This window comes from Capra hircus, chromosome 7, assembly GCF_001704415.2.
Source record: "Capra hircus breed San Clemente chromosome 7, ASM170441v1, whole genome shotgun sequence".
Classification (NCBI taxonomy): domain Eukaryota; kingdom Metazoa; phylum Chordata; class Mammalia; order Artiodactyla; family Bovidae; genus Capra; species Capra hircus.
This window is the reverse complement of record NC_030814.1, coordinates 66,327,511-66,354,307: the sequence shown is the minus strand read 5'-3', so window position 1 is coordinate 66,354,307 and position 26,797 is coordinate 66,327,511. Positions and strand designations below refer to the sequence as shown.

The window sequence follows — 26,797 nt, the reverse complement described above, 5'->3', positions numbered from 1 at the left end:
GGGTACCCCCAGAAATCATGGAAAGGGGCTCTGGGGCAGTCTCCTGGCCTGGGACTCCACTTCAGCCTCCAGGCCCCATGCTCCCACCAGGGGAGAGCCTAGTTTCTAGGACAGGCCCCAGATAAGGGGGGTGGGGTAGCCAAAGGGGGTCCCTCATACCCTGAAAGTCAGAAGGTCTGAGTTTGGAGGGCTGGGCCTGGGCGTGCAGATCCACCCACCTGAAATGAGGATAGGGGTGGGTGGAGTATGTTCTAGGGCCCCTGCACAGGCTGGAATTGGGGCCACTCGTATTCTTTGCCCAAAGAAGTTACAGTCACACCAATCTATCAGTTCCTGGGCTCCTCCTGCGGCCCCAGTGGACCCCTCCCCAAAATGGCTGGTCTTTGGCGGGGGGGATTCTCTTTACTAAGGGTGAGGGAGGGTCAAGAGGCCACGTGGCCCTGTGTGTGTAATCACAACTGGACACTAGGGCAGCTTTCGGGGGACACAAAATTTGGGTCATCTAAATAAAGACCCCTCCACCTCACCCTCAGGTGACAGACTTAAAAGTTTAAATTAAAAAAAAATCCTCATCGTTGTGAACCATTGCTGTGCTGGATTTGTTGTTTTGTTTTTCTCCAATAAATTATTTTCTAGTCACTCACCGGGGCTTGTGCATTGGTTGAATGGGAGGGGTTGGGGGTGCTGGTGCAGGAAGGGGAGGCATGGGGCCCACCCTTTGAAGGGAGAAGGGGAAGAGGGAAAGAGTAAGTGGGCCTCTCCATTCTGAACACAGCCCTCCCTGAGATCCCACCCCACAGGGCTCCACCTTCCATGGAGCCTTTAGGTCACCCAAGTCTCAGGATCCTGTGGGCTCTGCTTCTGAGGTGTCACCGTCCACTACCTTCTGAGCACCAAGTGTAAAGTGATTTGCTTGAGGAGAAGAAATGAGGGCACCCTGGTGGAGGGAGAGGCTAGGTGGTGCCAGGGCCTTATTAACTGTACTGAGACAGGACAACAGGCAGCAGGCAGGAAGCCAGTGCTGGTAAGCAGTCTGCTCTGCACCTTCTTCCCTTCTGAGAGCAATAAAGCTTTTATCCACATTATCTATCCCAGGGTGAAAAACAAAACAAAACAAAAGCAGCCCAGCTTTCCCCACAATTCCCCATTATACCACAAGAAGACAGTGTTTTGATTTTCTTTTTCTTTTTTCCCTTAAACCAGAAAAAAACTTCCATGGGCATCACAAAAAGAAGTACAGGAAGAGGGAGCCTCAAGGAATCCTAGGGTCAGACAGACTGTGATTTATTAGGGAAAGAAGAGCCGGTGGAGCCCTGTCTTCAAGGGATAGCCTCGTGCTTGCTGGATGACACTTACTATGCCCGAGCAGTCACTGATGCCCTGGGGGCCAGGGAAGCTACTCTGCCAGATCAGGTGCAGCTTGGTCCCCACTGGGCTCTGGCAGCCACTCCATAGGAGACGGCTCTCTCTCCACAGGTGAGGGCTCCACCTCCATTGGCTGCTCGCTGATGGATGATCCTTTTGCACTTGGTGGTACAGTTTCCATCACAGAACTAAGGTTTGAGCTGGAAACTGGCAATATCCCCTCCCTGCGGGGCTCGGGCTCCTTTTGCCAGATGTACGACCAGTTCTTCCAGGACAGTTTCCGGATATTCCAGAGGGATGTCTTCTCCTGTGGCAGGTATGCTGGCTGGCTCTGCAGGGACAGCTGGCTCGAAGGCAGCATCTGGCTCTCAACAGAGGTCGTTTGGCTGTCTAGAGCTGACAGTGGTATCTCGGTTGGCAGTAGGTTCTGAGGAGAATATGGCAACTTCTCCTGTAAAGATCCAGATGGCCAGGTTTTGTTGAGAGGCTGGGGATGAGGAGCAGACCGCCTATCCATGGTTAAGGAGGAGCTCACCTCAGAGGGAGGCTGCATGTCCTCAGAGGACACCTTCCCATGGTGTGAGTGCCTCTTCCTCCCAAGAAATGACATCTTCCTTGGGTACCACAAGGACTCCTTCATGCTCCCAGATGGCTCATCAGGTGGCATTGTGTGATCAACCAGCATGTCACTGTTGACCCCCGGTGACCTCCGCAGAATCGTGCCCTGCGTGATGAGGTCAGCATAGCCCTCCCGATGGGAGAAGGCATAGCTGGAGCGCCGGGCCCGTGACTCCCTATGGATACAGGGCACAGGCTCCACGGTGATGACCTCCTCACTTGTGCCTTTCTCTACCTCTTCCTACAGAGCAAAAGAGAGAGTGAAGTCATCAGGCTCCCAAGCCATGCTGATGATGTTCAGATCACCTGCCCCTCCAGTGAGGGCCAATCAGAGTCCTTGGCCACTATCGATTGTCCAGGCTCTTTCCTAGGCAAGATGATCCAACTAGAGTCCTCCATGGGACCTGACTTTGGACCAATCAGATTCCTCCGCATGGACCTGACTTTGGACCAGCTAATCAGAGTCCTCTTCCTGGGACTTAACTCTGGGCCAGCCACACTCACCTTATGTGCCCGCTGGTGGCAAAGTCAGAACTTTCCCTGGGGCAGCCCCATGTCCAGCCCGTGTGGCTGAAGGTGGTAGTTTGCGGCCAAGTCCTAGTCCACCATTCCAAGTCAATTCTGGGGCCCATCCCAGCTTCAACTCATCCGTTTAGATTCTGATACTATGGGCTAGTGAGTCCCAACTCCCACCTTTTTTCATTGTGGTAAAATACATATAACATAAGATGTACCATTTCATCCATTTTTAGGTGCACAGCTCAGTGGCACATTCACACTGTCGTGCAGCCATCCCCATCATCCGTCTCTAGAACTTTCTCATCTTCCCAAATGGAAACTCTCTCCCCATAAAATACTGCCACTCCCTTCCCTCCCCCAGCCCCTGGCCCAACCATCTGCTTCCTGTCTCTATGGATCTGACTCCTCTAGGGACCTCCTGTGAGTGGGATCAGACAATATTTGTCCTTCTGTGTCTGGTTCCCATCACTGAGCATCACGTCCTCATGCTTCATCCATGTTGTAGCAGGTGTCAGACTCGCCTTCCTTTTAAAGGCTAATATTCCACTGTGCGTATATGTCACATTTTGTTTATCCGTCACCCACCGATGAACACTGGGCTACCCCGAGTCCCTCTTCTGCTTATCCCATCTCCAAATCACTTCTGTCGCGTCGGCCCCCAAGCCCCAGGCACTTCCAGGTGGGAGTCCGGCTATGCTCCCACTGCATGCACCCCAGGAACCACACCCCACTTGGGGGCCCTTCTGCCTGTCGTTTGGTCCCTCGTGGGGACACTGGGTGTGTGTCTAGCTCTGCTTCTGCCTCATCTCTGCCTCTCCTTCAAGTCCCAGTTCCCAGCACAGGCTCTGGCTGTTGGGGTCCTCCATGTGTGGCGTGGACCCCCACCCCTCACCTTGCGCTGTGGCTTCTTGAGGGCTTGGTAAATGACACGGAAGGCCAGCACAGGCAGGGTGTTCAGTGACACATTCAGCAGGATCACCAGCATGATGGGGGGCTGGGACAGCACGTTGAGGTCAGCGTCTGGAAACAGGGCAGGATCACAGCCGTCCTGGGCTATGGCCTCACCAGAGCCTGCTTGGTGCCTCTCCCTTCCAACACCCTATCTCTTTCTCTTCCCTTCACCTCAGGGAAAGGAGGTGAAAATTCTAAGGAGACACTGACGCTTCCTGCACACACACACACACACACACACACACACACACACATACACACACACACACACATATACACACACACCCCTACCTCACCTGAATGGCCAAGGAGCTTGAGGTTCAGAGGGGGAGAGAGGGTACTCTGACGGGCACCCCCCCCCCAACTGCCCCATCCCTGCTGGGGGCTTACATAGAAATGGGAAGTTCTTGGGGAAGCGTTTGAAAAGCCACATGCTCTGGGTGAGGCTGGTCATGATCACGTAGAAGAAGAGGCTGAGGAAAATGGCCAGCACAGACAGGACGGTCCAGTACTTGGTGATTAGGATGACCTGCATAGGGAAGGGGCATTAAGGCAGGGGGGATGGGGAGGGAACTGTGGGGTGGGGCTCCACGGGGAGGATGGAGGCCCAGCTCCCAGGGCCTGTGAAGGGGCAGGTCACTGCCAGGAAAGACCTTAGTGCTTACCTAGGCCCACCCCACCAGGGGAGGGGCAGGCAGATGGCCATTCCTACCTCCATAGTGATGGATAGCAGGTTGGACAGGGCCACGACCACTGAAAAGGACTGGTAGTCACTTAAGCTGACAGGCCCAGCTGAGTCCTGGCTGACCCACAGCGTCATGAAGAAGTTGACCAGAGAGGTGGCTGTGCCGTGGGCAATGGCTTGCAGGATGACCCAGTAGTTGAAGAGCTCCTCCTTCTGGCCTGTGATGTATAGCTCCGGCAACTCAAGGCTCCGCTCTGCGCTCACATCCTGATGAGTTCACGGAGGGAAAGCTGGCTCTTGGGACCAGAAGGGGATGGCCCCTACCCTACCCCAGGCCCCAGGAGAAGAAACATGTACAGAGAAGGAGGAGCCAAGACCTGGAGCTGCTCACCTGCTCAAAAAGCCCGATATAGAGGACCGGGAGGGTGCTATACACCAGGTTGAAGAGCGCCAGGAACCAACCTTCGTACAGAGCCTGTGGTGGGAAGGTGGAGGGTGCAGAGAGGGGAAGGGAGGGAGAATGCACTGAGCCTTCAGAGCCAAATGGCCAGAGACAGAAACGAATCTCTACCTAAGGAGACCCATCCAGGCTTGTTTGTCACCTGGAGAGGATGCCAGGTGACTTGGAAAGTCAAGTGACAATCAAGGTTGGAGCTAAGATCGGGGCTGCACGAAGTGATAAAGACTAGAAGAGAAAAGGTATGGAGAAAGGAAAGGCTACCCACTCCAGTATCCATGGACCGTACAGTCCATGGGGGTGGCAAAGAGTCAGATGCAATGGAGTGAATTTACTTTCACTTCAATGCTTTTAAAGTAGCACCTTGGAGTCTGTTTCAAGTGATGACTGTAATACAAAGTTTACACGAGGGAAAATGGCTAGAGAGTGTGTTTTAAATTTTTCTTTTTGCCATGCTGCACATCATGCAGGGTATTAGTTCAAACAGGGATCGAACCTGTGTCCCCTGCAGTGGAAGTATGGAGACTTACCCACTGTACTGCCAGAGAAGTCCCTAGATTATTTTTAACTTGGGAAGTCAGTGATGGGTAACAGAGCTGGAAGTGATCTCACAAAGAGACTAAGCCCCTTCCTGAATGCACAAATCCAGACTAGTGAAAAAAGCATCAGTTTCAGTGCCCAGAATGGCTTTACGTGCATTCTGGGGTTGAACAAATAAGTAACAACAACAAAAAAATTTTTTTTTACCAGAATCAAGTTTCTCACCATTGGACATGAGTCACAAATGAGCATGTGGAAAAGGCTAAGCTGAGCCTTGTTCTGTGGGGTGACTGGAATCAGAGGTATCAGTGTGAACTCATATACACATAGATAGATCAGTATAAGTACAGGTGTAGATGTGTGTCTAAACACAGTTAGTATGTGTATATCTCCTGCCTCTGTCTACAGAGAGAATATTGGCATCCCACATGCGATGAGCACACCAAGTGCTTCGATCTTAGTGTCTAACTACCATTCTCTGGTGAAGAGAACTGGCATTCCTTGAGGGAATGGTTCATTCCAGGCTTGGGACAAGGAAAGGACAAAACAAGCCAGGAAGCTCTTGAAGCACCAGAAAGTGAGGACATGCTCAGAGAAGAGCAGGCACAGGGCAAAGGGACAAATCGGAGACAAAATGAGCAACAAGGCACAGAATAAAATGAACATACATGAGTCCATACTGATAGGAGTAAATATTCAAATAAATATGTGGGGGGGAGGAACATTAATTCCAGTTAACAAACATAGAAAGACTAAACATTGTCCCCTCTGACATCAGGAACAAGACAAAGATGTCTGCTTTCACCGTGGCTATTAAATACTGCACTGGAAAAGTCCTCACCAAAGCAATTAGGCAAGAAAAAGAAATAGAAGGCATCCAAATTGGAAAGCAAGTGGTAGAGCTGTCTCTTTTTGCAGAGGACGTGATCTACATGCAGAAAATCCCAAAAGACTCACAGGAAAACTACTAGAGCCAATAAAACAAACTCAACAAAGTTGCGGGGCACAGATCCACACACACACACACAAAAGTGTTCTATACACCAGTGGTGTATAGAAACCACGGACTGTAGCCCACCAGGCTCCTCAGTCCATGGGATTTTCCAGGCAAGAATACTGGAGTGGGTTGCCATTTTCTTCTCCAGAGCATCTTCCTGACCCAGGGATCGAACCCGTGTCTCCCGCATTGACAGGCGGATTCTTTACCATATGCGCCACCACATGGTACCACTTCCTATACAGCAGCAATAAGCAATATCAACAGGGAATTAAGGAAACAATTCCATTTATAGTAGCATCTAAAAGAATAGAATACCTAGCAATAAAAGGTAAAACAAAAATATATATTTATGAAGAATTCTCTTGTAAAGCTCTCTCTCAGCTGTCTGGGTATTGGTGACAGGGAGGCCATTCTGTTTCATGAAAGTCTATTTTCAGACCACAGGGGACATCACTGCCCTACATATGACTCCTCTGACACTCTGGAGAGCACATCCAGTATTCACCATGATACTGTCAAGAATCTTGAAGTCAGGGACCCAGCCCTTACAATCTTACCTTCTCTGAAGTTCAGGTTCTCGTTTTTTCCCCTTGAAGAATGTACGTTTGGAGCACCTGTCCTGCCCTTGCTTCAAAGCTCAAATTTGCCAAACATCCCTGAAAATGCTCAGCACAGAGCTGGGCATGGAACCATCCCCTGCTTTATGTAGATTCTATACCTCTGTTAATGCAGCCAGATATTGATTGAAGGCTGCTTTGCTCTGTGGCTTCAGACACGCTCTGCCCTCTGAGGACCTCCGAGTGGGAGCATGCCTGCTGCCTTCCTGGAGGCTACGGGAAGGACACAGCCCCCCTTAGAGGGGAGGGAGTTCCCTTCGGCGCACCTGGGCAGTGAAGCCGCTGTAGAAGGCGAACCAGATCTGGACCATCATGCTGGCCAGTGTCTTGTACAGGAAGAAGCGCAGGAACTTGCAGACGCGCATGTAGGACCAGCGTCCGTGCACCAGCAGCAGCCGCCGCAGGAAGCAGAACTGGGCCAGCACGTAGTCACTGTTCTGTACTGCCTGCATGCCCTCCTGACCCGCCACCCCTACGCCGATGTCTGCAGCTGCAGAGGCACATGCAAGCCTGTCGGCCCAGGGGCCCCAGCCCACCGCTCCCACCTGCTGCCAGCCTCCCCTGGCCCCACTGCCCTCCACCCACTCTTGATCATGTTGATGTCGTTGGCACCATCCCCGATGGCCAGGGTCACCACGTTCTGGTATTTCTTGACCAGCGCCACGATCAGGGCCTTCTGCTTGGGTGTCACGCGGCAGCAGATGACCGCCTGGCATCGGGAGGCCAGCTCCATGAAGGCCCGCTCCCGCCGCTCCTCAGAGCTCTGGAGGGTCTTGGAGTCTTCCTGCTGGGGCGCCAGCCCCGAGCTCCGCAGCTGGATCCCCAGTGTCCGCCACATGAGGGACAGGCGCCTGGCCTGCAGGAAGTCCACCCTCTCCTCTCCCGGCTCCTGCCAGGACTCCAGTGGGTCCACGTTCACATTCTGGACCAGGGCTCGGGGTTCCTTGCGCAAGGACAGCAGTAGCTGGTCCTGGCTCACGGGTGACAGGGGCGGGTCACTCTGCTGCACCCCTCCCTCTCCCCGCCCCACTCCCCGACTGTGCCCTCCTCCCATCCAGACCTGACTGCACCCTCCCTTGCTCTGGCCCAGCTGAGAACTATCTCTCTGGGTGGCCATCACCTTGGCTGATCCAATGGTGCATCTGAGGGCCTTTCAGTGGTAGCAGCCCCAGCCTCAGCCCGCAGCTCCTCCCAGGCCCCTCCCCCGGGTACCAGGGCTCCACCGTCCACTCTGACCTAACACTGACCAGGAACTCCCCGTTAATGACCAAGGCCATCTTGAACTGCAGGGGAAGCTCTTTCTTTTTGCCACCTTGCAGGTTGTTGTTGTTCTCCCAGTAGACCTCGAGGATCCGCCTGCACGGGGGTAGGGGTAGGCGCCCAACCAGGCCTCAGCCACATCAGCCACACAGGCTTCCTTGCACCCACACGCCAGCCACAAGGAGCCCGGCCAGGCAGACCCCAAGGCCATGGCTGTGTCCCGGGCGTCCCGTTCCTACCCTGACCCCCATCCCCTGTCAGGATCATCCACCCCATCCCCACTTCTTACACGATCTCCTTCTCCTCCAGAATGATCATGTTCTCTGAGAGCAGCTCGCAGGCAAAACCAATGTTCACCGCTGTCTCTGCAAACCAGCCCAGTTCAGCCCTTGCGGGGGAGGCCCCCCTGCCGGGAGGCCAACCCCACCCACCTTGCCCATTACAGCGGCATGCCCCTTCCACTGGCCACAGCGATTGGTTCAGAGGAGGGCATGTGACCATGGCAGCCAATGAGTCAGCCCTGAGACTTTCCAACTCTTAGCATACCTAGGACTCCACTCCTGGCTGGGGCTGGGCGGCTGCAGAGAGGTGAGTCTGGGGCCAAGGTCAAGGCACCCTTAGGCATTTCAATGCCTAGGATCCCCACAAAACGATTTAATGTCTGGGGGCGGGGTGGGGGGGGTGGAGAAAAACGTGACATAACTTCTTAGGAAAAAAATAAAGGAAAAAATGAATACAGAAATCCAACCTGTGGGACTTCCCTGGCAGTCCAGTGGTTAAGACTCCATGCTGCCAATGCAGTGGGCCCAGGTTCCTTCCCTGGTTGGGGAACTATGATCCCACATGACCGGCAATGCGGCCAAAAAAAAAAAAAAAAAATCCACCTTGGAGACTGGTCTTTACACCAGCAGAGCTGTTAAATGTCATTCTAAATATTTGGAGTGTATGTGCCTCCCGCCCACAGAAGTCCTAATGGAGCCCTGTAGGCACCAGTGCTCAGTGAAGGGCCCCCCAGAAGCCTCAGAGGGTGGGAGAACCAGGGCTCCACAGCCACAGGACCAACTTGGCCCCTAGGTGGCTGGGCAGCCTCAGGCAGGGGCCCAGTGCTCTCTGAGCCCTGGGAGGTAACCTGGGCCCCACCAAACAGCGCTGCCAAGTGGCCAAATCCCCAGGAGGCACTCAGCATGGCATCAGCCCACCTGAGAGAGGCACCTAGGGCCTCGGTTCTCCCTTCTCAGGGACACACAGTGGTGGGCTACAGTGAGCTCAGACAACAGGGAGGGCCTGATGGTGACTCTGGGATGGGGTGAGCCCTCCCCGTGCCTCCCTTCTCCCTGCGCTGGTGGCCGCCACCCTAGGACCCACCTTGCTTGTCCCCTGTAAGGACCCACACTTTGATGTTCCCCTGCTTGAGACACTTGATGGTTTCGAGGACACCGTCCTGGAGCTTGTCCTCAATGGCTGTGGCTCCCAGGAGCTGGGGTGGGGAGGAAGGAGTGGGTGAGGACAGACTGAGTGGGCTCCCCAGTGGGGCTGGGGTGTGGGGCCCCGCCCCCGGCTCCACCCACCTCAAGGCTCTGCTCCATCTCCTCATACACCTGGTGCAGGGCCTGGGCGCGGTTCTGCAGCAGGATGCTGGCCTCCTGGTGCCGCTGCCGCCACTCCTCATATACTTCCTCATCCACCTCTTTGCAGGCCAGGCACAATGTCCGCAGGGTCTCCTTGGCAAAGGACTGGGGCCAGCAGGCAGATGATACTGGCACCCCTGCCACTCCGGGGAACCCCTGCAGCCCTTCTCCCTCTGCCTGGGCCCCCAACCTGCCCCTACCCACACAGTCTGTCCTCTGGTGGCGGGGGGAGGCTGGGACCACACGCCACCCTGCTCCACACCTGCTGTCTCAACCCTTCTCCCCCAGACACCCCATTTGCTCTGTTTAGCCTCCAGATCTCAGCCTGCCTATTCCCCTAGCCAGGAACATCCACCCTATGATTTGTGCTGCAAATTCTAACCATTAGGCAAGATCCTCAGTGAAGCCCTGCCAGACCCCTTCCCAATCAGGATTCTGTCCTCCCTGGAGCCCTCTCTCTGCTTCACTTCTCAAGGAACTGAGGTAGGGGGTGGGGCACGGAAAGGGTCCTGTAGGACTCTTGTCTCCAGGCCCAGGCGAGGACGCAGTGCTCTCTCACCCCATCACAGCTCTTCCCTCCTAGGCTCCAAGCCTGCCCTGGGTCTTTTGCCCCAACAGGCAGCCCCTCGACTGGCTTCTGCTCCTGACTGACATGGGCTTGGGTGGCTGTATATGGACATGTCGAGTGCCCCAGACAGGCCTGTGCGCCTCCTCTCATGCCTCAGTTTCCCTATCCATACCGTGGGCAGTTGAGCCCAGTCATCCTGCCGAGATCCTGGGCTCTGGGTCACTGCTGTGACTGCACTTCTTTGGTTCTGGGTCAGGACCCAGACATCTGCTCCCCACCACTCCCTCCCAGCAGAGTGGGGCACTCTGGGAGACCCCTGAGGGGAGGGACAGAGGACATTCTTTCCATAAACAGCCCTGCTGGGCCCTGTGCTGGGTGAGGCTGGGGACCCATGGGTTCAGGACTGGGCCCGCATGGCAGGACAGCCCATGTCAGAAAGAGCTCCCTGGAGGTGGGGACCTAGGGCTGAACCTCGAGGACAGAAGGATGCTGAGCGCCTGAGTGGAGGGAGGACAGGGAATAGCATGTGCAAGGGCCCTGAGGCAACACCGGAACCGGGTTCTGGGAAATGGGTTCTGGGAAACCCCCCGAGGGCAGGGAAACCAGGTCAGAGATGACAGACAGCAGGAAACAGAAGGATGAAGCTTGGAAAGGGGCCAAGGCTTTTGGGCTTCACCTGGAGATGAAAGGTTCGGGGCAGAGTGCGCTGAGTGTGTCCTGGAACTTAGGCCTGGCTGGAAGAGGGGGGAGGCATCCAGGGCAAAACCCACCCACAGGGTGTCCTTGCCTGACTCAAAAGAAGATGTCCCTGCTGGGCAGTGCAGCTTGGAGCTGAGCTCCATCTTCAGCCCTTGAGTGTGTGTTTGTGTGTTGGGCAGAACAGTGTGCAACCTGACCAACTGGCCACGGCTTCCCTGAGGCCATTTCTCTGCACACTCTTTTCCCCTGCCCCTGTGACTTCGACTCTGCCCCTCCACCCTCCCTTCCCACAGGGACTCACGGCCAAGGCCTCCTCTGTGGCCCATTCTGTCTCGCCTTTCTTTTGCAGGCGCTCATAGATGACTGTGTCAGCCCCTTTGGTGTAGAGGTAGATGGAGCCCTCGGGCTTGCGGACTGTGGAGGAAGAGGCCTGGCTGCCCACATACACTCCCCTCCCTACCTCCCCCCACCCCACCCAGGACCTCGGGCACTCACCCAGCACTGACATCCGCTTGCGGACGCTGTTGAAGTCCATCATGGCCAGGACCTGGTACACACACTCCTCCCCCAGCTCCATCAGGGTGATGCTGTCCTGCGTGCGTGCCAGGAACACATAGCCGAAATTTCGGGCCGCTGTGACTAGTGCCTCCTCGTCCGGGGAAGCTGCCTGGTACTCTAGCTGGTCTGGCCAGGGAGGGTGCAGGGCGGGGAGGGGTCTGAGAGCTTGACCTTGTTGGAGACCCACCACCCACCTGTCTCCACCTGTTTAGCACAGGGAGGAAACAGATACAGAAAGTGCCCAACATGTATTTGCAGGATGACAGTTTCTTGGACAGGCACAACCTCTAAGTCCAATAAAAGAAAGGGGCGATTGCATCCCAGTCCACAAGTCCTCCTCCTCCCTGTATGATGACCGGCCAGGACACCCTTGGTGGCAGAGGATAGGTGGGGTTCGGGCTGGGGGCCTGGGAGCTCTCTGATCAGGATGAGAAGGCCCTGGCAGATGGTGGGAGAGGATCTGGGGAGCCTGGGCCTGGCCACCCCCAGGGTTGGGGGGCCACTCACCGTTCTTCTGTACCATCACCGTGTGGCAAATGGCCAGCACGCGCCAGAACTCGCGCACCCTCCAGTCCTGGTTAGCCCACACGGCCTGCAGGAGTTGGGTATTGCAGAACAGCAGCTTCCCATCAGCAAATTTGTTCCAGAGGAAGGGGTTCTCCTGCGGGGGGTGGGGCACAGGCCAGCACTGGGTGGGTCACTGCCCTTCCCCCCACCACCCAGGGCTCCGGGGAGGCCAGAGCTCACCTTGCCTGGGGTCTCCTCTGGGCCTGGGGAAAGATTCAGCTTTAGGCCTCAGCACCCCCTCCCTGGGCCAGACTTCCTGGGGCTGCCGGCTGCAGCTAGACCAGCCAGGCCTGCGCCCTGCACCCGGCGCCCCAAGCTGCCAAAGACCCCAGCCTCAGCTTCTGCCTGGAGAATAGGATGCAGCCATGTGTCCCAGGGGCCCCCTCCAGGGCGGTGGGGTGGAGGGCGTAGGGGAGTGGGGTTCAGCCCCGTAGAACATGTTTGGTTTGACCTCCTCCTGGTGTCTTTTTAAAATTTGGACTTGACCATCTACTTTGAAAAACAGGGTGATTTCACAGGAAAACCTGGGTCCGTAGCACTTCTAGAAACATCAGAGACCGGCCAGGGTTGGTGCCACTCACCACGGGCCTGGTCAGCACCTGACCTGTCAGGTGGCATCAGCCCAAGGGCGGGGGCCCAGGTCTGTCATGAGACTGCCCATGAGGCCCAGTATCACCCAGTGGGGCCCTCTGTCCGCTCCTGGTCTAAACTGTGTCTGCTGCTTATCAACTAGACCAGAGACTGGTGAACTATGCCCCCACATCGGGACCAGTTTCTGTGTGACCTGCAAGGCTATAAATGTTTTTCACATTTCTAGAGAGTTGGGAGAAACCTGAAAAGAAGAATATTATCTTGTGCGACCCGTGGAAATGCTGTGAAATTAAAAATCCAGAATCTGGGTGAAAGCAGCAGCTGCTTTCTGGGGCCAGAGACCCAGCGGCCTTAGTGGCCAAAAATATTGACCCGTGGGTTCTTTATAGGAATAGCTGCTGCTGCTACTGCTGCTAAGTCGCTTCAGTCATGTCCGACTCTGTGCGACCCCATAGACGGCCTCCTACCAGGCTCCTCTGTCCCTGGGATTCTCCAGGCAAGAACACTGGAGTGGGTTGCCATGTCCTTCTCCAATGCATGAAAGTGAAAAGTGAAAGTGAAGTCGCTCAGCCGTGTCTGACTCCCAGCAACCCCATGGACTGCAGCCTACCAGGCTCCTCCGTCCACGGGATTTTCCAGGCAAGAGTACTGGAGTGGGGTGCCATTGCCTTTTCCGTATAGGAATAGCTAACCAAACCCCATGTGAGAGGAAGCCCCTTGGCAATAGTGGTGGGGCATCAATTGGTGTGGGATGCTGGATGCCGGGCCACTGCCGCGAGACCCTGGACGCGGGGAGCAGGGAGCGGGCGGGGTCCCACCGTAGACAACTCCGTTGATGCAGCACTTCTTGAAGGTCATGATGTTCTGGGTGAGCGTGCCCGTCTTGTCAGAGAAGATGTACTCCACCTGGCCCAGCAGGTCGTTGAGGCTGGTGCTTCGCGCTTTGGCGGGCAGGTCCTGGGGCTCATAGTACATGTGCTCGTCCCAGTTGATGAAGACGCTGTTCCCCAGGTAGATGAATTCGACCCTGCTGATGCACGCATGCGCACTCGCACGTTGGGTCACTGCCTGGCCCTTGGGCCTGCTGTCCCTCCCCCACCTTCCCTTCCGGCTCAGCAGTGGGCGGGGCTGGGAGGCCCCAGGGCTCACATAATGAACATGGCCATGGGCACCAGGACGCTGAGCAGGATGAGAAAGCTCCAGAAGATGAAGAAGGCCTCCATAGCCACACTGTGCATGTGCATGGCAGACACGTAGTGGTGATTGGCCTTGAACTCCTTCACCTTGTGCCAGAAGCCAAAGGTCATGGCCGCGGAAATCACCACCATGGACACAAAGATCTGCGCGTGGAGGGGAGGAGGGGCGCAGCGTGAGGGGGGCCCAGGCGGCAGCGAGGCACATGCGGCAGCGAGGCACCTCAGGGACGCGCGCACCCTTGGTGTGAACCGACAAGCACGGGGCGGGGAGCGGGTGTTCCCCAGCACTGCTTCAGGATGGGACGGGGGTCGCGGTGGGGAGGGGATGGCAGTCCAGGGGGAGGGCAATTTGGAGGTTTTCTGCCGAGCTTCGCAGCTGCGAAATTATTATTTCGATAATTTTTAAAAAGGTAAAATTTGATTTAGGCAAAAAATTAAGGATTTCTAAAGATCAGTGGAGGATAGGGGGGCATCTTATTATCTCCTGCGGGTTTTGGAAACGTTGCAATCAAATATTGTTTTATAACCCCCTTCCCCCCGCCCCAAATCGTCATTTGAAGAAAAAATTCTCTGGCCTGACCAGGCGATCAAGCTGCATATTCTTCAGAGGAGGGAAACTGAAGCCTGGAAGATGACAGCCATGGGGCTTCTGTGCAGTGGGGCCCTTTCGTTCCCCTCCTCCATGGCCCCCCACCCAGGGCAGGGGGTCTAAGAAGCTCACCAGGACCACCAGTCTGTTCATCAGATGGTCTATCTTGGTTCTCTTCAGATGGATCTTGCCACAGTTCTTCATGATCTTTGTGTCAAAACCTGCAAGATTTCCATCCACTCATCCATCCGTCTATCTACCACCCATTCATCATCCATCATCTATCTATTCATCCATCCACCCATCCCTTCATTCATCCATCCACCAATCCATTCACTGTCCACCAACCATTCATCCACCATCCATTCATTCATCCATCCATCCACTTACCATCTGTCCATCCATCCATCCATCCATTTATCCATCCACTCTCACATCTACTCATCCATCCACCCACCCTCCATCTCCATCTATCCACCTACTCCGTCACCCATCATCCCATCTATTATAAATACCCCCATTTCTCCAGTCAAAACAAAGGTGCTGGCTCAACACGTCCATTCCTGCAGTTTCAGAAATGAGAGTCCAGAGAAACCATGCCAGGAGCCCTTCATCCCATAGCAGCAGACATGCGGCACCCAGGCCTGGCCTTGTGACTTCCTGCCAGTGACCTCAGGGTTCTCCGCCACCCAGCCCTACCCCTGACCTGGGTAGGATGGGCCCTGGGGCCCCAGAGAGCAGCTGTACCGGCATAAACGACCAGTCCATAGCAGGTGTCTGTGTTCCGGACCTTGCAGCCTCGCAGGAGGATGTTACCACTATCCAGTGGGTATTTCTTGCCCTTCCACTCCAGGCACCCGACGAAGTGGTGCATTCGGCTGTTGGGTTCCTCACACACCACCTTCCCTGTGGGCAACCCGGTGTTCAGGGAGCCACGAGCATGGTGCAACTCAGCCACCCCTCTTCAATATGGGTTAGGGGTGGGGGACTCAGGGAATATTCCTGTCACTCTCCAGCCAGGGCCACCTGCACAGGCCCCACACTACCCCAAACTGGCCCCAATGGCACCTCCACCCCCACTATACAACACAGCCTCCTCCTGGATGCTCCAAGCTGGGTGTTCCTGGCCTCAGGGCCTTTGCGTGTGCTGTCTCCTGTGGTGGTACACACACCTCCTCAGGGAAGCCCTCCTTGATCCTCCAGCCAGATATACACCCACCTCCATTGAGCCCCTTCCTCCCTGCCAGTGTCTGACGTCACCAGACGTTTATTCCTGCAGCCATATCAGTAATGTCTGTGAGGGACTTCCTTGGTGGTCCAGTGGCTAAGACTCCCTGCTCCCAATGCAGAGGGCCTAGGTTCCATCCCTGGTAAGACAACTAGATCCTGCACGCCACAACTAAGAGTTTCCATGCCACAACTAAAAAGGTCCCACATACCAGCACAGCCAAATAAATCAATAAATATTTTTTAAATGTTTGTAAGGTCCACCAGTGCAGGCACCAGCCTTATCTCAGTTGAGCTGGGGACACCAGAGCCCAGTCCAGCACCTGACACAGTAAGTGCTGAATACAAATGAGGAGGGAGGGAAGGAAGGGGTGCACTCATCCAGCACCCTAAACTACAGGGACCAAACACAGGGCACAGCGTTCCCCAGCAGGCAGTAGGGGAGGGCCTGTCCACCATCACCCTGAGAGAGTACAGCCACTGGTCTCACTTCTGTTTGACAAAACCCACCCAGTGTGCAAAGGCTGGCCCAAGGCAGCATCTGGCAGGGAGTGGGCTGGGGGGCCACGGGGCTCCTAAGTGACCCTCACCCTTCCTTCTCTGGGGCTGGACCCTCTGTTTCCTAAAGGTAGACATGAGAGCTGTCTAGGGAGGGGCAGGAGAAGGACGGAGGAGCCATGGGGCAAGCCCACACCTCTCACTACCCCTCTGAACCACAGTCTCCCCCTCTGCAAAATGGGCAGGGGTGCTGGGCTGTCTGGGGTAGGTCAGGACCCAGAGAGAGGTGTCAGGGTGGCAAGGCCTTTCCCCAAATCCATGAGCAGACACACAACCAGTGTCTGGATGTTGGGAGCAGAGGGCCTGTGCTTGGAGAAAAAGGTTCTGGCATGCTCCAGAGCCAATTGGAGTAACTTGCCTTTGTAATATGACAGGAAAATAATGATAGCAAATAGTAACAATTAAAAAATTATCCCCTTGCTGGGTCTCAGCAAACAGTAACTGAAGCAATAGATGTGAAATGTCATACTTATCTGGCAGAAAATAATAAACCTGATGTCCCTGTGGGCCTCTCCCAAACATGTAGGTGAATTGCTAGCCAGTGTACATGGACTGCCTTGGTTTCTTTGTTTTGTTTTGCTGCTTCTTTCTGGTCGCACCACTCGGCTTGTGGGATCTTAGTTCCCTGACCAGGGATTGAACCCAGGCCCTGGCAGTGAAAGTGCTGAGTCCTAACCAATGGGCCTCCAAGGAATTCCCATAGGCTGCCTTTTTGAATAAACAACTAAAAGCATTTGCTTTAAAGTGGTCATGGGTTAAAAATAAAATGTAACACTTGATCAAACGCTGTAGCATGCTTTGTAATAACAACAGAAATGCCTCCACTGCTGCATTGGTTTAAGGGATTTGATATGGACCTGGAAGAAGTCTCTCTGCTAAAAATTCTCTCAGCCCCAGTGGTCTGGGAATAAATAAGACAGGATAACAGAGGGTAATGTGCCCATCTGGATGTCAGAAGCTGCACAACACCCTCCACCTAGCAGGTGGGGAACCTGTGGTCCCACTGCAGGGGGGGAGACAGGGCCCAGAGGGGCTGGATGGGCTTGCCAGCTCCCACCTTGGAAGGAGGCTATCTTCCTTATACTGGTCAGCTCGTGGTGCGTGATCATTGGGGCCTGCCTGAACTTCAAGTTGGTCTCCCTGGTGACAAGAGGGGAGCAAGACAAAAGGTGGGACAGACAGTGCCTGGTCAGGGCATGCCTAGCCTCTTTCCAGAGCCACTCTGGCATTATCCCTAAGCACCTACTGTGCACCAGCTGCCAACCAGGAGGCTGAGGCCCAGAGAGGGAGAGAGCCTTGCCCAAGGTCACACAGTGTGTTTGCCAAAGGGCTGAGGCCAGACCCTAGGCCTTCTTGCTTTGGCACCTGGCTCATGGTGGGTGGGGGAGATGGGCTTCCAGAAATGGTGGTGCATTTTTATTGCCCCAGCTGACATTCAAGTGTCCGCATGCTCCCAGGGCAAAGGACCACAACATCCAAGTGGGCTGGGTGTGCAGCCCTCCAGTCCCCAAAAGCCCTAGTGATGACCTGGTCTCACCCGTCGATGTCAGCCGTCTCCACATAGCATAAGCTGCTGGGCTCTGTGCTGGCCAGCAAAACCAAGTCAGCCTGGGGTGAGGAGCAGGGTGGGAGATGACAGCCTTGCATGGGGGTAGAGAAGGGGGAGACCAGTGGTGGGGAGAGGGGGACAGCCCTGCCTCCAAACCACCCCCCAACTCAGCTCAACAAGGAGGAGATGATGGCCTTGCATAGGGGCAGAGTGTGGGAGACCAGCAGAGTGAGGGATGGGGAGGAGGGAGGGAACTGCCCTGTCTCCGGAGCACCCCTCTGCAGCTCACCGGGACAATGCTGTCTTTATGCAGACAGACCAGGTCTCCCACATGTAGATTCTTCCATTTTCTCCACAGAAAGCTGTGTGGGTGGGGGTGGCAGGGGTGGGGTGGGGGGTCCTCCCACCCCCCACCCCCCACCCTGATTACCCCCTTCTCCCAGATTCCAATGCCCTTCAGACCTTCCTGCCCTCCCCTTTGGCTGAACTCTGCTCCATGAGAGTAAACAATTGGATCTTCAGCCCCTGCCCCTTCACAGGGCCCACCCCAAGCCTGGTAGACAGCAGGCATCTAACAAGTGCTGGTCTGGGTTTCTCCTGGCCCCATAGGAGCTCCAAGACCTCAGAAGATGCTGGATGGTCTTCCAGGCACACCCCCCGTGAATGTCCATCCCTCTGCCATGCTGGGGTTGCCCCCCTTGGATAGATCCCATACCCAGCTGCTGCGGCCTCACCTCTTCCCCATTAGGATCTGGCACGGCCGATTGTTGACAATCTTGTCACTCCTGTGTCGCCCCTGGGCCGATGGGGGTAGGTCAGAGCAGCGACGATTCCCCTCATGCCACTCAGGCAACAGACGCAGGTGCGCAGCTAGAGAGCCCAAACCCCGCGGTGCCTGTCCAGTGACCCTGCCCCTGGGAGGGTGTTGGCAGCAGAAAGAGGGCAGTTTCCTGCAGGCTGCCACTGTGGACACTTGGATGACCTGCTGAAGGGGCACTGGCACCTGCCCCAGTGGCCACAGAGCACAATGGACAACAGCCCACCGGGGCTGCCTGTGCGGACCTTCCTCCCACCGCACCCAGGAGTCAGGAGGACCCACCTGATTTCGCCCTGCCCCCACCCCGTCCCTGCTTACAATATCGTCCACCAGGTCTCGGATGGCCCGGATGGTGAGGAGGCAGACGAACGGGGCGAACAGAGTGAACCAGGGCAGCGTGGAGATCTCGGGGATGCCCTGAAACAGAGGATGGGTCATGCCAGCCAACCCTCTTGGGCACCAGACTGCCTCCCCTCCCCCTAATCCTGCACCCTTCTGCCCACACATCCAGCACCACAACCTCACATCCTGCTGTTCCCACCTGCAGGCAACTCCCCTCTCGGCCCTCTCCCTGCCTGGACCTCCTGCCCAGCAATGCTTCCTCTTCCTTCCATGCACCGCCCCCACATGTCCTCTCCTCCAGGAAGCCCTCCCAACCCTATGCTTGTTCCCTCCTCAAGGCCTTGGGTCTCATGGGATCCCCTCTGTGCAACCTCATATCTGCCCTCAGCACAGTTTGGGTGGGGGCCCACTCCATCACTGGTTCCTACCATGTGGTTTAATGACAGTCATTTCCCCCAGTCCTGAGCCACCTTAAGACAGGTGTCAGGGCCACTACTGGGTCCCCAGTGCCCAGAACAGGACCTGCATACAGTGGGTGCTCAATAAGTGTTTATTGGCTCGATGGATAAAAGCAGTGTCTCACTTTACTCAGATCAGAATGAGATACTGGGTAAGAGTTGGGATGTTTTGGAAACTTCCCTCACCACACGGGGCCCCATCTCTACCCACCACTGCTCACCCATCTCCACCCATGACCAGCCTGATGCCAGGAAGTAACCCAGCGGGTCCCTAGAATCTGATCCTTCCTCTTTGCCCTCTGGGACCTGCTGAGGCCAAAGGGATCAGGAGGCCTCCTCATACCTGGAGGAGTCATCCATGCACTCAAATCCTTCAATATATATTGAGCACGTCCTGTGTTCCAGGCCCCTGGCTGGGCAGTGAGGATCCAGCCATAACGGAACTCCCAGTCTGTGGGGGGTGGACACTGACCCACTAACCACACAAACACATGGGTCTACAGAGCCATGTGGGAACCACCCTGGGTCTACAGAGCCATGTGGGAAGGTGGGAAGTGCCGGGGGGTGGGGATGGGGGCTTCCTGGAGGAGACAGCTCAAGCAGGTAGATGGAGTGGAGTGACCATGGGCACTGACTCCTGGGGCTGCCCCCACCTCACCTGGAGGAGGATGATGAGAAGGAAGTAGAGGTTGGAAAAGCGGTGGAACTGCTCATACAGGTTCAAGGGCAGGAAGGAGAAGACACTGTACTTGGCCGTGTGGATGACGTTCTTCTGGAAGGAGAGCTGGTGTGGGGGTCTGCCTGCCCAGCCCCACCTGGCCTCCACCCACCTGCCCCTCCAGCCATGAACAGCGTGAACAGAGCCCCTACTGGGTGCAGGCTTGGTGAGCCAGGTCGGTGACCCCAGGATTCCCTGCAGGTAGGTAGAGCCTGACGGACACACTGTACTGTGAAGGCTGCCTAGGAACATATTTAGGGCAGAGGAGCCACGTGGGGCATCCGTGCTGGACCAGTGACTCTGCGAGGCCAGCAATACAGTCCTCAGGACCAAGTGGGAGAACCCAGAAGGCAGAGCCCCAGTGACCACTCTCCCTCACTGGCAGGTCCCCAAAGCCCATGGGAGCGGGGATGGGGGAGGCCTGCCCACCTTGTACTTCTTTCTCTGCCAACACAGAAAGACCTTCTCCTTGAACTGGCTGTTGTAGGCCCGGTTGTTGGCCTGCACTTCCCAGGTGAACTCTGGAGGATAAACACAGGCTAATGACACCCCGGAGGAGGGCTAATGGGCCCCCGGGGGATCCAGCTGGTAAACAGACAGGAGGGCCCTCGATCTCTGTACACGGTAGCTACCTGCTTGGGGAGCCCAGGTAGATCTGAGGATCCAGCCACCCCGAGACAACCCCTAAGCCATGGGAGACCTATTCACACCCACTCCTTCTACAGACGGGTAAACTACAAGGCACCGGGGATGAGCTCCAAGGTGTCGGAGGCTCCATGCCCGGCCCAGGTGTTCTGGGTCCCAGGCTTCCAAGTCCTGAGTCCACCCTTCAGTCCAAGGATTTTGAACTATCTGTAACCCCATGAGAACCCCACACTGGGCCTCCTGTCTCCCCACTTCAGCCACTGTACTTTCTAACGCCCCTTGGTGGAGCCCACCTTGTGCCCACACCTTTTCCCCCCACCCTATGCCCACGCTTCGCCCAGACATGCACCTGAGTTCTTCTCCTCGTCAAGGTCTTCTTGGTACGTGAGACTGCCCATGCTGGTGGGGCTGTCGGACAGAGTGGCCTGAGGTCACACTGGCGGCTGTATAGTGCCCACCACTCCAACCTTCTTGGAAAAGTAATTTCCTATGCCCACCTGCTAAAGTCTCCTCCCCAGAATCTGAAGGTCCAGTCACCAGCTGTGAGTCCTTGCTCACTGCTGTGGTCACCTGGCCACTGTTCCCCACCCCACAGCCCCGCACGGCCCTCTGTAGTCCAAGCCCCTGTTGCTGCTCCTGGAAAGGCGCACACATGTCCTTCCACACAGCACAGGACATTTAGCCTGGTCAGGTGTTCGATCGATTTCTTTGTTGACAGACTAAATGGGCCCCCAGGGTTCCCTGTCATATCTTGAAAGGGAGTTTATGAGGCCAAGGAGCTGAGAGGTCTGAGTGTGGCCCTGGGGTAGCAACCACCAGACTTCCATAGAGCCAGGAGCCTGGTCCCTCCTAGTCCTTCAGTGCCCCTGGCAGCTCCCCAAATGACCCCCAGCCCCAGCACTCCACACCCCTGGTCCCACTGTTCCCTCTGCCAGCAGGACCGTTCCCTCTTGACAGGCTGGCCGGAGGCGCCTCACCCATCTGCTCTCAGCTCATATTTCTCCGATGGCCCAGGCTCGTTCTGGCGCCTCCTCTGGGCCTCCCTTCTGCCTGCAGGGTCCCCCATTCCAGCTCTGATCATCCTTTCTCTGCTTCTTCCCCCATCTGGGTTGCCTGCTGAAACCGGAACCTCCTAGAGCAGGGACTGCTGGCGTCTGAGTCATTAGTGTCCCCAGGGCCCCGGGGTGGGATGGCCTGGTTCAGGGCCGGCGCTGATGCTCCCGGGAGCCTGATGAAGGCCAGTGCCCATTCGCCAGATGAGAAAAAACGAGGCTCGGGGTGAGTGAGGCTCAGCCTGTGGGACCAGAGCCACTAGGAATCCCGGCCCGGGCCAGATGGGGTTAGAGGGCTGCTGCCGGTCAGAATTCACGCAGTGTTTTGGGGGATGGCAAACACGCCTCCCCCAACAAGGGCTTGATTCCTCCTCAGCGCACTCTCGGCTCACCAGAACGTCCACTAACCCCGGGGAAATCCCGACCATTCCCACAGCGAAGCGACGCAGGATTCGATGCCCAGCCCCTGGAAAATGCACCAGGAGATCTCGGTCCACTACACACCGTGAGCTCCGGCGCCCGTCCGGACCCTGGCCCGCGCGGACCTCTAGGGGGCGCCGCCTCCGCCACGGCCTCCCGCCTTCAGGCCCGGCGGAGTTCAGAGAGGGTGCGCGGGCCCACAGATACACACAGCTGTGGAAGCGCAGCCGCTCACCTGCGCGGGCTGGGGCGGGTGGGGCCGGGCTGCCTGGGTCAGTCGCTGGAGTTCAAAGCGACGGACGTGGTGGAAGCTGTTAGCCGGGTGCCAACGGGCCTGAAACGGGCGGCGCGGGCGCGGGCGCGGGGCGGAGCTGGGCGGAAGGGCGGAGTCTAGGGCTGAAGGGGGGGCCAATACCAAAGTAGGGGCGGGGTCGAAGGCGGGGTCGAGCGAGGCCAAACTGAACAGGGTCAAAAGAGGCGGAGCCCGAAGGCAGGGCCCAGTGACCTCGACGAACCGGGAGAGAGCGGGCGGGGCTAAGGTGCTGGACGTCGAGGGCGTGGCCTGAGCGGAAGGTGAGTCCAAGGAAGAAGGGCGTTACCCAGAGGCAGGGCCAATGCCGAAGGCGGGGCGGAGGAGGAGGCGGGGCCGAGAGTCATCCAAGCCGAACAGGGCTCGAGGGGGCGGAGCCTAGTGTGACTAGAGGAGCTAGAGGGGGGCGGGACCAAGGGGGAGGGGCCGAAGGCGGGGCCGAGTGAGGCCTTGCCAGAGGGGCTGGATGGAAGAGTCTTAATCTGGGCTTTTGTATTAAGGAGCTATGGCAAACCTGTTAGTTCATTTCAGTCGCTCAGTCGTGTCCGACTCTTTGCAACCCCATGGACTGCAGTACGCCAGGCTTCCCTGTCCATCATCAACTGCCAGAGCTTATTCAAACGCATGTCCTTTGAGTCTGTGATGCCATCCAACCATCTCATCCTCTGTCGTCCCCTTTTCCTCCCGCCTTCAATCATTCCCAGCATCAGGGTCTTTTCAAACGAGTCAGTTCTTCGCATCAGGTGGCTTTTTATTTTTTTCCTTTAGGTTGGACTGGTTGGATCTCCTTGCAGTCCAAGGGACTCTCAACAGTCTTCTCCAACACCACACTTCAAAAGCATCAATTACTTGGTGCTCAGCCTTCTTTATAGTCCAACTCTCACATCCATACATGATTACTGGAAAAACCAAAGCTTTGACTAGGTGGACCTTTGTTGGCAAAGTAATGTCTCTGCTTTTTAATATGCTGTCTAGGTTGGTCATTAACTTTTCTTTCAAGGAGTAAGCATCTTTTAATTTCATGGCTGTACTCACCATCTGCAGTGATTTTGGAGCCCAAAAAAATAAAGTCTGTCACTGTTTCCATTGTTCCCCATCTATTTGCCATGAAGTGGTGGAACCAGATGCCATGATCTTCGTTTTCTGATGTTGAGTTTTAAGCCAACTTTTTCACTCTCCTCTTTCACTTTCATCAAGAGGCTCTTTAGTTTTTCTTCACTTTCTGCCATAAGAGTGGTGTCATCTGCATATCTGAGGTTATTGATATTTCTCCTGGCTATCTTGATTCCAGCTTGTGCTTCATCCAGTCCAGCACTTCTCATGATGTACTCTGCATATAAGTTAAATAAGCAGGATGACAATATGCAGCCTTGAGGTACTCCTTTCCCAATTTGGAACAAGTCAGTTGTTCTAAGTCCAATTCTCACTGTTGCTTCCTGACCTGCATACAGGTTTCTCAAGAGGCAGGTCAGGTGGTCTGGTATTCCCATCTCTTTAAGAATTTTCCAGTTTGTTGTGAATGACAAACCTAGATAGAATGTAGAAAAAAAAAAAAAAACAACCAGAAACATCACTTTGCCTACAGAGGTCCATATAGTCAAAGCTATGGTTTTTTCCAGTAATCATGTATGGATGTGAGAGCTGAACCATAAAGGCTAAGCCCTGAAGAATTGATGAATTTGAAAAGTGGTGATGGAGAAGACTTTTAAGAATCCTTTGGACTGCAAGGAAATCAAACCAGTCAATCCTAAAGGAAATTAACCCTGAATATTCATTGGAAGGACTTATGCTGAAGCTCCAATACTTTGGCCACTTGATGTGAAAAACTGACTCATTGGAAAAGACCCTGATGCTAGGAAATATTGGAGGCAGGAGGAGAAGGGGATGATAGAGGATGAGATGGTTGGATGGCACCACTGACTTAAGGGATATGAGTTTGAGCAAGCTCCAGAAGATGGTGAAGCCTGGCATGCTGCAGTCCATGTGGTCACAAAGAGTCAGAGGGGTTAGAAGTCAAAGTCTTCTCCAGTGTCACTTTTCATATGCATCAGGGCTTAGCCTTTATGGTTCAACTCTCATATCCATACATGACTACTGGAAAAACCATGGCTTTGACTATATGGACATCTGTCAGCAAAGTGATGTTTCTGTTTTATATTCTGTCTAGGTTTGTCATTCACAACAAACTGTGGTCTCAAAGGACACGGGGGTATGTCCTTTAGTGGTGGAATATTGCACTCGGTGAGGTGGGTTGGACCTGGTTGAAGCTGGGTGGGGCCACAGGGTTGGGGAGAGGCTAGAGGCAGAGGAAGGATGCTGGGGTGTTAGATAATCGGGAATTAAGTCTGAGCCATGGGCCTGGGTTCTCTTTCATTCAGTTCAGTTCAGTCGCTCAGTTGTGTCCTACTCTTTGCGACTCCATGAATCACAGCATGCCAGGCCTCCCTGTCCATCACCATCTCCTGGAGTTCACTCAGACTCACATCCATCGAGTCCGTGATGCCATCCAGCCATCTTATCCTCTGTCATCCCCTTCTTCTCCTGCCCCCAATCCCTCCCAGCATCAGGGTCTTTTCCAATGAATCAACCCTTTGCATGAGGTGGCCAAAGTACTGGAGCTTCAGCTTTAGCATCATTCCATCCAAAGAAATCCCAGGGTTGATCTCCTTGCAGTCCAAGGGATTCTCAAGTCTTCTCCAACACCACACTTCAAAAGCATCAATTCTTCAGCGCTCAGCCTTCTTTACAGTCCAACTCTCACATCCATACATGACCACAGGAAAAACCATAGCCTTGACTAGACGGACCTTAGTCGGCAAAGTAATGTCTGCTTTTGAATATATTATCTAGGTTTTTCATAACTTTTCTTCCAAGGAGTAAGCATCTTTTAATTTCATGGCTGGTCACCATCTGCAGTGATTTTGGAGCCCAAAAAAATAGTCTGACACTGTTTCCACTGTTTCCCCAATCTATTTCCCATGAAGTGGTGGGACCACATGCCATGATCTTTGTTTTCTGAATGTTGAGCTCTTTCATTCATCCGATTTCAATTCAGTGAGCATCTCCTATGCACAGGTAGAGTGTTGGACGTCTGGCTGGGGAAGGCTGTTAGAACCACTGAAACCATCCTACCAGGAAGCAGCACAGAGGGTTGCAGCCTGGAGTTTGCCTACTCAGCACTCAGGTAGGGCTCCAGGGGCCTTCCTGGAGGGGGCAGGGGTAGGAGACAGCAATGAGGCTTGGGCAGCATTCAGGCCAGAGGTGGGGTACTTGGACCAGGGTGCGACAGTGTGTGTGGGGCACTACTAAAGGTAGGGTCCTCTTAAGAGGGGCAAGTTTGAGGGTTCAGGGGAGGTGATTAAGCTGTTTTTCATATTCTTTTAAAGAACCTTCTGAAGAACAGAAATTAGGAAGGTACTTCCCAGCTTTGGAGTCAGTCGCTCCCTCTGGCCAGCTGTGACCGAACAGGCCAAATGTACCTGCCTGTCTTGCCTTCTAAACTGATGTTGGGTGAGTGAATGATGGAGTGGAGACAGCACACAGAAGCTGACCGCCCCATCAGAGCAGCAGCCTCCACCATTTCTTGGGGAGCCCTGCACATTGAGCAGAGTCCAGCTCTTCCAGCTCTATCCAGAGCTTACTGAGAAACACCCTGGGGAGGGGCTTGGACAAATTGCTCCAACAGCCTCCAGGAGACACCACCACCAGGCGTGGGCCTATGCAGAGGGCATTTGATATTCAGCACTCCCCCTCCCCACATAGTGACAAAAGGGAAAGCAGTTTCCCAAGCAGGCAGAATCTGGTTTGCAAAGGCTCTTCAGCCTCTGTGAACCAGCAGTTTTGGCAAGCTGAAAGCTTTTGTCCCACTCCCAACCTGACCCCCTCCCCTGCATCCGAAAGCCCAAGGCTTCCCTGGGGTACTCATGCTCTGGGGTGGGGTGGGGGGCGGGCAGAGGGATGGAACCCACACAGCAATGTCCTTTGGAGACATGCTTGCATCCTGTATTTAGAAAACCACTCCTTGTTCAAAAAAAGGGGGGGAAAGTCAATAGGTCACTAGAACATGGGTCATAATGGGTCCCAGAGGGTCAGGATGGTCAGTGGCTGGTGGCAGGGGCCTGACTCTTGGCTGCTGGCTGTAATCACCAGCACTGGGAAGGGTCTGGAAGCATGGGGCCCTGGGTCCACGAGGGAGAGCAAGGTCCTGACACCTGCCCCCGACTAGGGGTGACAGTGACCTCCACTGTGCATGGAGAGCCACACCTGGCACCAAGACCACCACCAAATGTCACA

At 55.2% G+C, this 26,797-nt stretch overlaps 1 protein-coding gene across 1 annotated transcript; it reads right to left on the bottom strand.

Annotated features, from left to right (window-relative positions):
• ATP8B3 (ATPase phospholipid transporting 8B3) lies at window positions 1,269-22,063 on the bottom strand. The gene is made up of 28 exons (XM_018051651.1): window positions 21,888-22,063; window positions 21,700-21,854; window positions 21,072-21,130; window positions 20,507-20,598; window positions 20,018-20,131; window positions 18,878-18,976; window positions 18,477-18,538; window positions 18,032-18,104; window positions 17,731-17,801; window positions 17,251-17,333; window positions 15,156-15,314; window positions 14,541-14,629; window positions 13,773-13,963; window positions 13,316-13,650; window positions 11,973-12,164; window positions 11,403-11,591; window positions 11,209-11,321; window positions 9,581-9,745; window positions 9,378-9,489; window positions 8,302-8,377; window positions 8,000-8,108; window positions 7,338-7,722; window positions 7,019-7,242; window positions 4,530-4,613; window positions 4,166-4,405; window positions 3,844-3,982; window positions 3,395-3,522; window positions 1,269-2,224 (listed from the first exon to the last, which is right to left on the bottom strand). Exons 1-28 carry the CDS (start codon window positions 21,969-21,971, stop codon window positions 1,397-1,399), a joined length of 4,650 nt encoding a protein of 1,549 aa, XP_017907140.1. The 5' UTR covers window positions 21,972-22,063; the 3' UTR covers window positions 1,269-1,396.